Source organism: Hypomesus nipponensis, chromosome 23, assembly GCF_054491055.1.
Source record: "Hypomesus nipponensis isolate SF chromosome 23, ASM5449105v1, whole genome shotgun sequence".
Lineage (NCBI taxonomy): Eukaryota > Metazoa > Chordata > Actinopteri > Osmeriformes > Osmeridae > Hypomesus > Hypomesus nipponensis.
In genome coordinates this window covers 1,547,971-1,560,751 of record NC_140383.1, presented here as the reverse complement: position 1 = coordinate 1,560,751, position 12,781 = coordinate 1,547,971, and the positions used below count along the sequence as shown (strand labels likewise).

Here is a 12,781-nt window from a genome sequence, read left to right as displayed (position 1 = left end):
TCCTCCACCAGTCACATGGGAGAGTACGGCTCACTTCCTGTTCTCCTCCACCAGTCACTTGGGAGAGATCACTGTCCGTGACCTTTCACCCCAGATTCATTTCTCTTTTATACGTGGATCGAGGTAGATAATGAGCTATAGGCTAGATTTAGCCAATTAGCCTTGAATTCTGTCACATACTTTACTTATACCTGTGTGGTGACATGGCAGTGGATGGCTAAACTACTCATTAGCGACGAGCTAGCAGAAGGCTCTCCTAATGAGGCTACTAGACACATGTGTCACTTCCTTAGCTAAGATGGCAGAGCGCTCAGAGGTGTCAATCCCTTTCACCAATCAGCAGGCCCAGCTAACAACAGACAGAACATGTACCTAACCCGGTCACACATCAGTAGTTGTTCATTACACAGAACATGTACCTAACCCGGTCACACATCAGTAGTTGTTCATTACACAGTACATGTACCTAACCCGGTCACACATCAGTAGTTGTTCATTACACAGTAAACATTCATGTAGCAGACACTTTCATCCACAGTGAGGTACAGAGGGTGGGATTTGAACCCGAGACCTCTTGACCTGCAGTGAAATGCTCTAACCACCGAGCTACAGCAGTCTGTTTGATGCTGACCTTGAGCTCTCCAGAAGCCACTTTGAAGACCAGCTCGACCACGGAGCCCACGGCCAGGCGGGCGGCGCTGGAGGAGTGGACCTCGTTCCAGATGGTGTCACTGTCCACCTGCAAACACACACAGCGTTCAACACAGAAGGACACACACTCAGTATAATGGTCCTTATAAGACCCTTCTCATCATGTGACCTCGTTGAGCTGAAGAGGTTGGAGAGTCCCTCATGGAGACTGCTCACGTGAGCTGACTGACAGGTTCATACTCAGGCACGGTCACCAACACAACACACACTCATACTCACTCACACACACACACACAGGAGGGAGGGAGAGTAAGCACACAACGTGAAGGGCAAGTGGAACCAACTGAGGGAGAGAGCGGGAGAGAGAGAGAGGGAGTGGGAGAGAGGGAGAGAGAGGGAGAGAGGGAGAGTGAGATGCAAGAAAAAGTATTCAGGGGCTTGGAGGGCTGATATTAAGCCTGAGCCAAGAGGCAGGGAGAGACAGAGAGGGAATGAGAGGCAGGGAGAGATACAGAGAGGGAATGAGAGGCAGGGAGAGAGACAGAGAGGGAATGAGAGGCAGGGAGAGAGACAGAGAGTGAATGAGAGGCAGGGAGAGAGACAGAGAGGGAATGAGAGGCAGGGAGAGAGACAGAGAGTGAATGAGAGGCAGGGAGAGAGACAGAGAGTGAATGAGAGGCAGGGAGAGAGACAGAGAGGGAATGAGAGGCAGGGAGAGAGACAGAGAGTGAATGAGAGGCAGGGAGAGAGACAGAGAGGGAATGAGAGGCAGGGAGAGAGACAGAGAGGGAATGAGAGGCAGGGAGAGAGACAGAGAGGGAATGAGAGGCAGGCAGAGAGGATGTGGATGAGAGATGCAAGGGAAAGGATAGAAAGGAGTGGATGAAAGGTGCTAATGAGATACTGGCTAGTCCTGGGCTCTGGGCATGGTGTCTGTGTGTGTGTGCTGCGTTTCAACATACTCTGAGACAGAGGCGAGCCATTCAGTCACACCTGATTATGCTGACACATGCCTGCCCTGTGGCCCTAATCACAGCAGAACTAAGATACACACACACACACACACACACACACACACACACACACACACACACACACACACACACAGAGTGAGGTGTGTGTGTGTGAGCCCCTACTCTCCCATGCGTGCTCTGGAGCAGCACAGAGAAACTGATAAATACATTATAATAAAACAAAAATAAATACAAATAAAACATAAATAAATAATAAAACAGACCATGGCCCTCTCAAGTCGAGCCAAGAAGAACTTGGTCACGAATGGCGAGTCTGGGGGGGCTGTTTACGCCAGAAAACAAGAGATGGATGGAATGTGAGGAGGGGTGAAGTGGAAGGAGAGATGAGGTGGGAGGAGAGAGTTACCAGAGCGGGATGGATGACACAGAGAGAGAGAGGAAGACAGAGACACAGACATACACAGAGAGAGAGAGATACATAGAGAGAAACAGAGAGAGAGATACAGAGAGAGAGCTGAGTCTACGAGGGGGCCCACGTGGTGAGTGTGTAAATGAGAGTGGAAGGGAGCCCCAGACCCAGGGTTAGGGTTAGGTGGGTTAGGTGTAACCTGAAGATGTAGGGGGATGGGAATCAAGAGGACTGAGTCTGGGTCGTCTGCTACGGGGCATCCCAAGGAAAGAGAAACAGACAGGAAGGGGGGAAGAAAAGGGGACGAAAGACAGAAAATGGAAAGGGATCCGGGGCCCCGAGGGAGAGGGGTGAGGGAGAGAAGCGAGGGAGAGGGGTGAGGGAGGGGGAGAGAAGCAAAACAGAGGGGTGAGGGAGAGAAGCGAGGGAGAGGGGTGAGGGAGGGGGAGAGAAGCAAAACAGAGGGGTGAGGGAGAGAAGCGAGGGAGAGGGGTGAGGGAGGGGGAGAGAAGCAAAACAGAGGGGTGAGGGAGAGGGGTGAGGGAGGGGGAGAGAAGCAAAACAGAGGGGTGAGGGAGAGGGGTGAGGGAGGGGGAGAGAAGCAAAACAGAGGGGTGAGGGAGAGGGGTGAGGGAGGGGGAGAGAAGCAAAAGAGAGGGGTGGGGGAGAGCGTGTTGGAATGAAAGAGCGGTGGTTCTCCTCAGCATGACAGCCTAATTGAGCCCTGGTCCTGTGCTGTGTGCTGGGACTGCAGGAAGACAACAATTTAGTCCCATTTACCATTAGAGAGCAGAACCCCGTGTGTTTCCCACCAACACTGTTACACCACCCCCACACATTGAGAGAGGGGGGAGGGAGAGAGATAAAGAAAGGGGGAGAGGGGAGAGAGGGAAGGAGAACCTTCACACACACACACACACACACACGGACACTGAGCTACCAGTCAACTAGTCTGGTCCTCACTGCTGTGACCTGTGAGAACACCAGTCCCGTTCTGCACCTCCAGACTGCCATGACCTACCTGTCTCCTCTCCACAGAAACTCTCTCCTCCCACACAGCTACGCTCAGGGGACTGAATATGGAGGATCACAGACTTTCCATTCAGACACGGAAACACCCCTGATCACTCCAGCCCTGCATCCAAACATCCCCAAACTCACACACACACGCACACACACAACCCCCGTACTCACATACAGCTTGTTTATAGAAAACATCTGGATATAATTACCCGCTGGACGGAAAGCAGAGCAACAACAGCAGAGCAACAGTTTTTGTTGCCTCTGGAACTTGAGCGGAGGTGTGTGTGTGTGTATTTGATCTCTATGTGTGTATGTATGTGTGTGGTACAACAAACAGCACTTTATTTATGGGGACAAAGGGGAAAGACACATGAGAACAGGGACTTACCCCCACCCCTCCACATGGCAGTCTCACAAACATGGGGGTCACCGAACCTGGGAGAGGGGAGAGAGAAAGAGAGGGAAACCGAGAGGAGAGAGGGAGTGGAAGAGCAGGAAATAATAGGTTACAAAAAAGAAAAACAGGAGAAGAGATGTGTGTGTGTGCCTGTCTATTCTTTGCTGTAGAGCAGAGTTCCTCCTTGGTCTGAACATCTCTCCTCCTGTCATGCCCTAGATGGTTTTTCTATGCCAAAAGCTCTGAACAATCACCGCTAGCTTCATGTCGCTACGGTCCCCTCTACCTGCTACACTGAGGGCTAATATAAGAGCGGCCTCAGCAGTTTTACAGCTTCACTTTAACGATGCCTGACCCTGAGGACGTAGGCTTCTCTCTCTCATACAGCCAGACACAGCACCTGTGGTTGGGGCGGGGTGCCTCCCTGGCTGGGTGTCAGGTGGAGGTTTAATGTCGATGTTCTGGGAGCAGTTGGGAGCTGACCCCTCTGACACAGGCTGGGGCTTGAGCACACACACACCTGTGTTCAAGTCTCTGTAGTAGTGAGTGAAGTGCACCTTTGTGCAGGCTACCTTTGGGGACGTGACATCAGAGAGCGCGTGGAGGCTAGCTCTCTCTCCCGGTTGGTGGCTAGCTCTCTCTCCTGGCTGGAGGCTAGCTCTCTCTCCCGGTTGGAGGCTAGCTCTCTCTCCCAGCTGGAGGCTAGCTCTCTCTCCCGGCTGGGTCCTGGGGCGCTCGTTACCCTGGCTGCGTTAGCGGGGATTTGTTTAACAGACGCTGATAGCGACGAGTCCACAAGCCAGCGAGGAACGAGCGAAATGTCGGGATACTAAGTCCTCTCAGGGATGGCCAATTTCTGCATCATGGCCATTTTATTGAAGGAAGAAAGGTAACCGATAACCAATGTTTCTTGACGACCGCGTTCACCGGCAAGATTAAACATGTCGAATGGACAACTGTGGCCCATTTAAATACATACCAATAGGGCTCACAACAAATGTTTTCCCCGACAAATAGTAGATTTTTTTATAGCAGCATAAACAACAAAACAAAAATGAACTAATCAAAAACGTATTGAATCCAAGATCACTGGCTGTAGCCTACTGATTGGCGGCTTTAACATGGAAGTACAACTAGCTCTCCAGATATTTTGCTGCTGCTCAACAACGAAAACAGAGATTGCCAACAATAGCAGAAAGTCGCTAGTCCTGACTCTTTTGTCACTAGGGAAGGTGAAAAGTTGCTTAATCTAGTGACATGTCGTGTGTGTGAGTGTGCTGTGTGTGTGTGTGTGTCAGTAAGTGTGTGAGTGTGTGTGACTCTTACTGTCTAGTCTCTGTCTGAGAGGGTTGGTTCCGTACAGCTGGACGTGGGCCTCAGAGTGAACAGTCTGAAGCTCCTCTGGAGTAGCCTTCCTGCCCCGGATACACTGGGAGGGGGAGACAGGGAGACAGGGAGGTAGAGACAGGGAGGCAGGGAGGTAGAGACAGGGAGACAGGGAGACAGGGAGGTAGAGACAGGGAGACAGGGAGGTAGAGACAGGGAGACAGGGAGACAGGGAGGTAGAGACAGGGAGACAGGGAGACAGGGAGACAGGGAGGTAGAGAGGGGTTGTACGGGAGGGAGGGAAGGAGGGAGGGAGGGAGGGAGGGAGGGAGGGAGGGAGGGAGGGAGGGAGGGAGGGAGGGAGGGAGGGAGGGAGGGAAGAGAAGGTAGATAACAGAGGAAGAGAGAAAACAAACATTAAGTGACACCATGGCTGGTAAGATAACACAGTCAGCAGAGCTCCTATAGACCCTAACCCTGACACAGTGAGCAGAGCTCCTACAGACCCTAACCCTGACACAGTGAGCAGAGCTCCTACAGACCCTAACCCTGACACAGTGAGCAGAGCTCCTATAGACCCTAACCCTGACACAGTGAGCAGAGCTCCTACAGACCCTAACCCTGACACAGTCAGCAGAGATCCTACAGGGCTTGGTGATGGTCTGCCTGCTAGACAGTCTCACTCCCACACCTGTTAAACAGACATGCTCAGACAGGGAAGTACTATATAACAATGGTCACCCGACTGATGCCAACTAGAGCTTCTGGGAGAAGTGAGGGAGAGAGTGGAGAGAGGCTGGAGGAGAGAGGCTGGAGGAGAGAGAGGGAGGGGAGAGAGGGAGGGGAGAGGCTGGAGGAGAGAGAGGGAGGGGAGAGAGGGAGGGGAGAGGCTGGAGGAGAGAGAGGGAGGGGAGAGAGGGAGGGGAGAGGCTGGAGGAGAGAGGGAGGGGAGAGAGAGGGAGGGGAGAGAGGGAGGGGAGAGAGGGAGGGGAGAGAGGGATGGAGGGGAGAGAGGGAGGGGAGAGGCTGGAGGAGAGAGGGATGGAGGGGAGAGAGGGAGGGGAGAGAGGGAGGGGAGAGGCTGGAGGGGAGAGAGGCTGGAGGAGAGAGGGATGGAGGGGAGAGAGGGAGGGGAGAGAGGGAGGGGAGAGAGGGAGGGGAGAGAGGGAGGGGAGAGAGGGAGGGGAGAGAGGGAGGGGAGAGAGGGAGGGGAGAGAGGGAGAGGAGAGAGGGAGGGGAGAGGCTGGAGGAGAGAGAGGCTGGAGGAGAGAGAGGCTGAAGGAGAGAGGGAGGGGAGAGAGGGAGGGGAGAGGCTGGAGGAGAGAGGGAGGGGAGAGAGGGAGGGGAGAGAGGGAGGGGAGAGAGGGAGGGGAGAGAGGGAGGGGAGAGGGGGAGGGGAGAGAGGCTGGAGGAGAGAGGGATGGAGGGGAGAGAGGGAGGGGAGAGAGGGAGGGGAGAGAGGGAGGGGAGAGAGGCTGGAGGAGAGAGGGATGGAGGGGAGAGAGGGAGGGGAGAGAGGGAGAGGAGAGGCTGGAGGAGAGAGGGAGGGGAGAGAGGGAGGGGAGAGAGGGAGGGGAGAGAGGGAGGGGAGAGGGGGAGGGGAGAGAGGCTGGAGGAGAGAGGGATGGAGGGGAGAGAGGGAGGGGAGAGAGGGAGGGGAGAGAGGGAGGGGAGAGAGGGAGGGGAGAGAGGCTGGAGGAGAGAGGGATGGAGGGGAGAGAGGGAGGGGAGAGAGGGAGAGGAGAGGCTGGAGGAGAGAGGGAGGGGAGAGAGGGAGGGGAGAGAGGGAGGGGAGAGAGGGAGGGGAGAGAGGGAGAGGAGAGAGGGAGAGGAGAGAGGGAGGGGAGAGAGGGAGGGGAGAGAGGGAGGGGAGAGAGGGAGGGGAGAGAGGGAGGGGAGAGAGGGAGGGGAGAGAGGCTGGAGGAGAGAGGGAGGGGAGAGAGGGAGGGAGAGAGGGAGGGGAGAGAGGGAGGGGAGAGAGGGAGGGGAGAGAGGCTGGAGGAGAGAGGGAGGGGAGAGAGGGAGGGGAGAGAGGGAGAGGAGAGAGGGAGGGGAGAGAGGGAGGGGAGAGAGGGAGGGGAGAGAGGGAGGGGAGAGAGGCTGGAGGAGAGAGGCTGGAGGAGAGAGGGAGGGGAGAGAGGGAGGGGAGAGAGGGAGGGGAGAGAGGGAGGGGAGAGAGGGAGGGGAGAGAGGCTGGAGGAGAGAGGGAGGGGAGAGAGGGAGGGGAGAGAGGGAGGGGAGAGAGGGAGGGGAGAGAGGGAGGGGAGAGAGGGAGGGGAGAGAGGGAGGGGAGAGAGGGAGAGGAGAGGCTGGAGGGGAGAGAGGGAGGGGAGAGAGGGAGGGGAGAGAGGGAGGGGAGAGAGGGAGGGGAGAGAGGGAGGGGAGAGAGGGAGAGGAGAGAGGGAGGGGAGAGAGGGAGGGGAGAGAGGGAGGGGAGAGAGGGAGGGGAGAGAGGGAGGGGGCTCAAGGTGACACCAGCTGCAAGGACTCTGTCAGAAACGTTGCAGGTTTCCCAAGAAAGAAGAGATTAACAAAAAGAGAGCGTGAGAGAGATATAGAGAGAAACATACAGACCGACTTCCCTAATTGTTTGTTTGTTTGTTTGTGTTGTCCATAAAATCTGTATCCTAGCAACCCAGTGTGGTGCTGCCATGCTTGCAGAGTAAGGCACAGGGCAGAACAGTCACACACACTATTCTCTCTCTCACATATACTTCTTTCCAGAGCATTCTGCAGCAGAGAACTCCTGGAGGGAGAGCACATAGAGAGCTCCTCAGCTTCACGTCACCACACAGATCTGGGCTGGGCTGGCCTGGGCTGGGCTGGCCTGGGCTGGCCTGGGGGTCTCAGCTGAATCATCTCTGAGGGGGATCTCTTTACGTTCACTCCCGCAAGATAACATTTATCACGAGAGAGAACAATAACAGCGAATATGGGTTCACGCTGCCCTCTACTGACCAAAAAAACAAACCGCTGAAGGATAGATAAAACTGAAGCGTTTTGAGGGTGGGGGTGAGGGTGGGGGTGAGGGTGGGGGTGAGGGTGGGGGTGAGGGTGGGGGTGAGGGTGGGGGGGAACAGTGCTACTCTGTGCGTACTCTCAGGGAGGAACAGCTGGATTAAAAACTACTGATACTGAATGGACAATATGAGGAGAAAAATGTGGAGAGAGAGAGCCAGAGAGAAGAATGAGTGTGTAGAGGATGAGGGGGGTGAATGAGGGTGGAGGATGAGGGTGTAGAAAATGAATGTGTAGACAATTTGGGTGGCGGATGAGGGTGGAGGATGAGGGTGGTGGATTGAGGTGGAGGATGAGGGTGGTGGATGAGGGTGATGGATGAGGGTGTATACCTCACACTGCGCCCTGAGTACAGTCTCCTGTGTGTGTGAGTGTGTGTGTGTGTGTGTGTGTATACCTCACACTGCCCCCTGAGTCCAGTCTCCTGCAGCCTGGACCAGATGCTCTGGATGCGTCCTGCATGCTCTGGGTGTGTGTTGGTGCTGCCACACATGCACTGGTGCTTCTGCATGAGGGAGTCATACACCAGACCTGGAACACACAAGTACAGCGCACACACACACACACACACACACACAGGTTAGCCCACTAGAACACACATGGAAGTCCATTGTGTATGTGCATGCATACTTGGACTGCGCCGATACATTGATTTAATGCAGAATTGCGATTCTTTGCTTCACGACATTGTATCAATACTCTGAGCTCATTTTTATTTATATATATATATATATATACACTGTATAATTATTTGAATGTATCTTTTATTTATGGAAAAGGTTTAACGGTTGTTCAGAATTGTACACTGCAGTCTTTGTGTTGGCTGTCTAAATTAGCCTGAAGGTCAATCCTCAAATCCTTAAATGAATACGTTTTAAGATATGTCCAATTAACGTTTATTTATTTTTATCAGGGGTAGTATTTGACTCTATACTTCAAAGGACAATCCTTAGCCAATCCCCATTAACGAAAGATTGTCCTTTGAAGTATATAGCCAAATTATATTTGAGGTTTTCTTTTGCACTTTAGTAAGTATCGGGATTCCATAGTGATATCGTGATGAATCGTGATGTATTGAATCGTTACATGTGTATCATGATATGTATCGTATCGCATGGTAGTGGGGGGGGGGCTAGTGAAGCAGCCCTGATGTTCCGAGGACAGAGGAGCTGGGCTTGGGTCTGTCGGCTAGCCAGCCAGGCAGACGTGTCAGACAGCATGAACCCATTCTCCTCTCCCTGAAGCCCAGACTCACCGGTGGTGAAGCGAGGTTTGGTGGGCGGGTCTTGCACCACAACGGGGAAGGAGGCGGAGGCGGGAGATGATTGGGCCCTGGAGAGGGGGCGGTGCCCTGGGAAGGTGATTGACAGGCCAGCAGCCTCCAGAGACGCCTGGTAGTTCCTCAGCTGGTGGATCCTCTGCTGCTCCAACAGCAGGGCCTGCTGCTCACACACACACACACACACACACACACACTAATGTGTGAGTACACACACACAAATTGTGTATTGCAATGTCTCTTTTGAAACAGTAGATGGCGCTGAATGCATGCAAGAAATACATAATGTAACAAATGACTATACGTAGTCACGTTCTGCTGTTTGTACAGTATGAGTCCTTGAATAATGATGCATGTTTGTTCGTTAAAAGATGTCCGTGTTTAAACAAACGCTAGATCAAAGGCAGGTTTGCTGTCGTTTGTAAGAGCTGTCGCCCCTCCTGGATGTACTACACATGCTCTGCACAGCTTGTGGTCACGGACTACAGTTCCCAGGAGCTTCGCTGATCAACTTCCTGTGTCTCTGTGCACAGCTGGGGGACCTGGGGAGGTCTGGGTGTCATGGCGACGGAGAACACAATCCTGATTGGATTCGGTCAGGCTGCAGGGCGTGTGGTTTCCTATGAGGACTTGATGTTCCGGCTGAGGTGTGTGTGTGTGTGGGGTGTGTGTGTGTGTGGTGTGTGTGAGCGCATGTTTGTATGTTCTGTTTTGTGAAGCGACGAGGAGCTAAAATAGGCTGCATTCTGCTCACTGGTGTTTGTGACACGTGTTGGGCTCTCAGAAAAATCCATCTGTTCACCCTCTTCTGTTCATCCTCCACCCTCTGCTCTCCTCCCTGCCCCTCCCTCACACTTTCCCCCCGCCCCGCCCCGCCCCGCCCCGCCCCGCCCCACCCTCTGCTCTCCTCCCTGCCCCTCCCTCACACTTTCCCCCCGCCCCGCCCCCCCCCCCCCCTCACCTAACTGCTCCTCCCCTCTCTCCTCCCCCACCTGTCTGAAGAGTCTCTCCTGCTCGGCCTGTCTCTCCCTCTGGTCCCTGTCCTCCTCATGGGGGTCGGGGGGCTCCTGTTTGATGGTGCGCCCCCGCAGCAGGCCTCCCTCCTGGGGGGCCCGGCCCCCCTCAGGGGCCTGGTGCTCCCTCAGCTCCTCCTCCGTCTCCTCCGGGTGGCTCTCATGCTGCCGGCCTGGCCCCGCTCCCGCACCAGGCCCCGCCCCCGGGTCGCTGGGCTTGGACATCATCTGGGAGAGAGAGGGAGTGAGAAACAGGGAGAGGGGAGAAAGAGATAGGGGAGGGAGAGAAGAGAGAAAGAGACAGGGGCAATAAAGGGAGAGGAGAGAAAGGGGTGTCAACGGTTTGAAAAGTGTGCATGACGATGGGAGAAACCGGACCCGAACAGTCATGCAGTTACACCAAGGTCAGTACAGGGGGAGGAACCATGTCAGAGATGTCATCACATCCTAATATCCTGTGACATCTGAAGGGACAACACCCTGCCAGGAGGGATTCTGGGTAATCTCTGTTCAACTGCAAGCTTTCCACTGGACAGATACAACGACCTGCTACCAAGGCAAGTCCTGATCTGCTGGTGGAGGTGCTTCCTGGGAGTGTGGACTCCCAATGCTCTGACGTCTGCACGTCTGGACCACCTGACAGGAACAGTACCTCACAGGAACGTCCCAGCGTCATCTGTGATCTCTCCCTGCTGCTCTCATGACACGGGGAGACAGACCCCCTCCAGAGTCACCTCGCTGCTCACAGCTGCTCCAGCCACAACCCAGGAAAAACTATCTGTGATTAAGTGAAGCGTCAGTGTTCCTGAGCGAGCCATCCCTGCTCTTGAGCCATCTGGCAGCGGCCCTGCCAGGCGCTGGGCCTGCCGGGGCAGAGCTCCAGGGGCAGAGCGTCAGGGCAGAGCGTCAGGGGCAGAGCATCAGGGGCAGAGCGTCAGGAGCAGAGCTCCAGGGGCAGAGCGTCAGGGCAGAGCGTCAGGGGCAGAGCATCAGGGGCAGAGCGTCAGGAGCAGAGCGTCAGGGGCAGAGCGTCAGGGCAGAGCGTCAGGGGCAGAGCGTCAGGGGCAGAGCGGCCGGGGCAGAGCTTCAGGGCAGAGCGTCAGGGGCAGAGCGTCAGGGGCAGAGCTCCAGGGGCAGAGCGTCAGGGGCAGAGCGTCAGGGCAGAGCGTCAGGGGCAGAGCGTCAGGGGCAGAGCGGCCGGGGCAGAGCTTCAGGGCAGAGCGTCAGGGGCAGAGCGTCAGGGGCAGAGCTCCAGGGGCAGAGCGTCAGGGGCAGAGCGTCAGGGCAGAGCGTCAGGGGCAGAGCTCCAGGGGCAGAGCGTCAGGGGCAGAGCGTGAGGGCAGAGCGTCAGGGGCAGAGCAGCTGTGGTCAGGGTGAAGGTCTACAGACGGCCGGTCGTGCAGTTCACTCAGCGCTCCGTGAGAACATGGAAACAGAGAGAGGGAAGGCAGACCAGAGCGCGGGGGGAAGGAGTGATAGAGAGAACAAGAAAACAACAACACAACCGAGCCACGAGAGAGATTGTCGCGGGCAAACGAAAATAGAAGGAAGAAAAAGGTGTATTGTCGTGGGAAGAAAAAATGGAGTGATGAAAGAGTGAGAGAGGAGGAGAGACAAGAGGAGACACTGACAGGAGAGACTGAAAGGAAGAGTGTGGAGCTAAGAGATGGAGACATGAGAATGTCCTAGATCAGAGCAGGAGGCCACAGTTGGGTGTACAAAAACACACAGGCATGAACACACACAAACACACAGGCATGAACACACACAAACACACAGGCATGAACACACACACACACACAGGCATGAACACACACACACACACAAGCATGAACACACACACACACACAAGCATGAACACACACACACACACAGAGGCATGAACACACACACAGGCATGAACACACACACACGCATTCACAGGAACCTGTTGGCATGCTACCAAGGGAACGGGGCATTGACGTCAGAGGAGCAGCTATTGCCTCATCCCTGGCCCTCTTCTCCAAACAAGCTTGTCTTTTACCCTCCTTCTCTTGCCCTTCTGTTTCCCTCTCTCCCTCTCTTTCCTCTCTCCCTCTCTTTCCTCTCTCCCTCTCTTTCCTCTCTCCCTCTCTTTCCTCTCTCCCTCTCTTTCCTCTCTCCCTCTCTTTCCTCTCCCTCTCTTTCTTCTCTCCCTCTCTTTCCTCTCTCCCTCTCTTTCCTCTCTCCCTCTCTTTCCTCTCTCCCTCTCTTTCCTCTCTCCCTCTCTTTCCTCTCTCCCTCTCTTTCCTCTCTCCCTCTCTTTCCTCTCTCCCTCTCTTTCCTCTCTCCCTCTCTTTCCTCTCTCCCTCTCTTTCCTCTCTCCCTCTCTTTCCTCTCTCCCCCACTCTCCAACTCCTACTTTTAAAGGGGAATACTCCTTTTATACTGTGCAATGTAAGCCAAAACACAGGAGGGAGGCTGCTAGTTTTAAGTTGGATACAAAATAAACACATTTAAAAGGCTGGAAGGGTATGTTGGGAGGACAGGTTTGTCATGCTAACTCTACAAGTACAACAAACCCTGGGCACTGTTACAGGCTACACTAGTCTAGTCCCAAACACATCAGTCACCCCCCCCATCCCATAACCCTGACTCTGACCCTTAGGAATATGATGCTGAAACATTTGGGTTAGTGGGAGGTGCGAGCACAGATAATGAGTCTTCAAAAGC

The 12,781-nt window shown here is 54.7% G+C and overlaps 1 protein-coding gene across 1 annotated transcript in view; it reads right to left on the bottom strand.

The window, feature by feature from the left end:
* Positions 1-12,781, bottom strand: part of hdac4 (histone deacetylase 4) — a 68,165-nt gene that overhangs the window by 27,756 nt on the left and 27,628 nt on the right. The window contains exons 11-16 of the mRNA XM_084688896.1: positions 10,070-10,318; positions 9,054-9,240; positions 8,196-8,329; positions 4,781-4,883; positions 3,446-3,492; positions 632-739 (exon numbers count right to left, since the gene is read on the bottom strand). Of these exons, the coding sequence (XP_084545022.1) occupies positions 632-739; positions 3,446-3,492; positions 4,781-4,883; positions 8,196-8,329; positions 9,054-9,240; positions 10,070-10,318 (828 nt within the window). The remainder of the gene's footprint in view (positions 1-631; positions 740-3,445; positions 3,493-4,780; positions 4,884-8,195; positions 8,330-9,053; positions 9,241-10,069; positions 10,319-12,781) is intronic.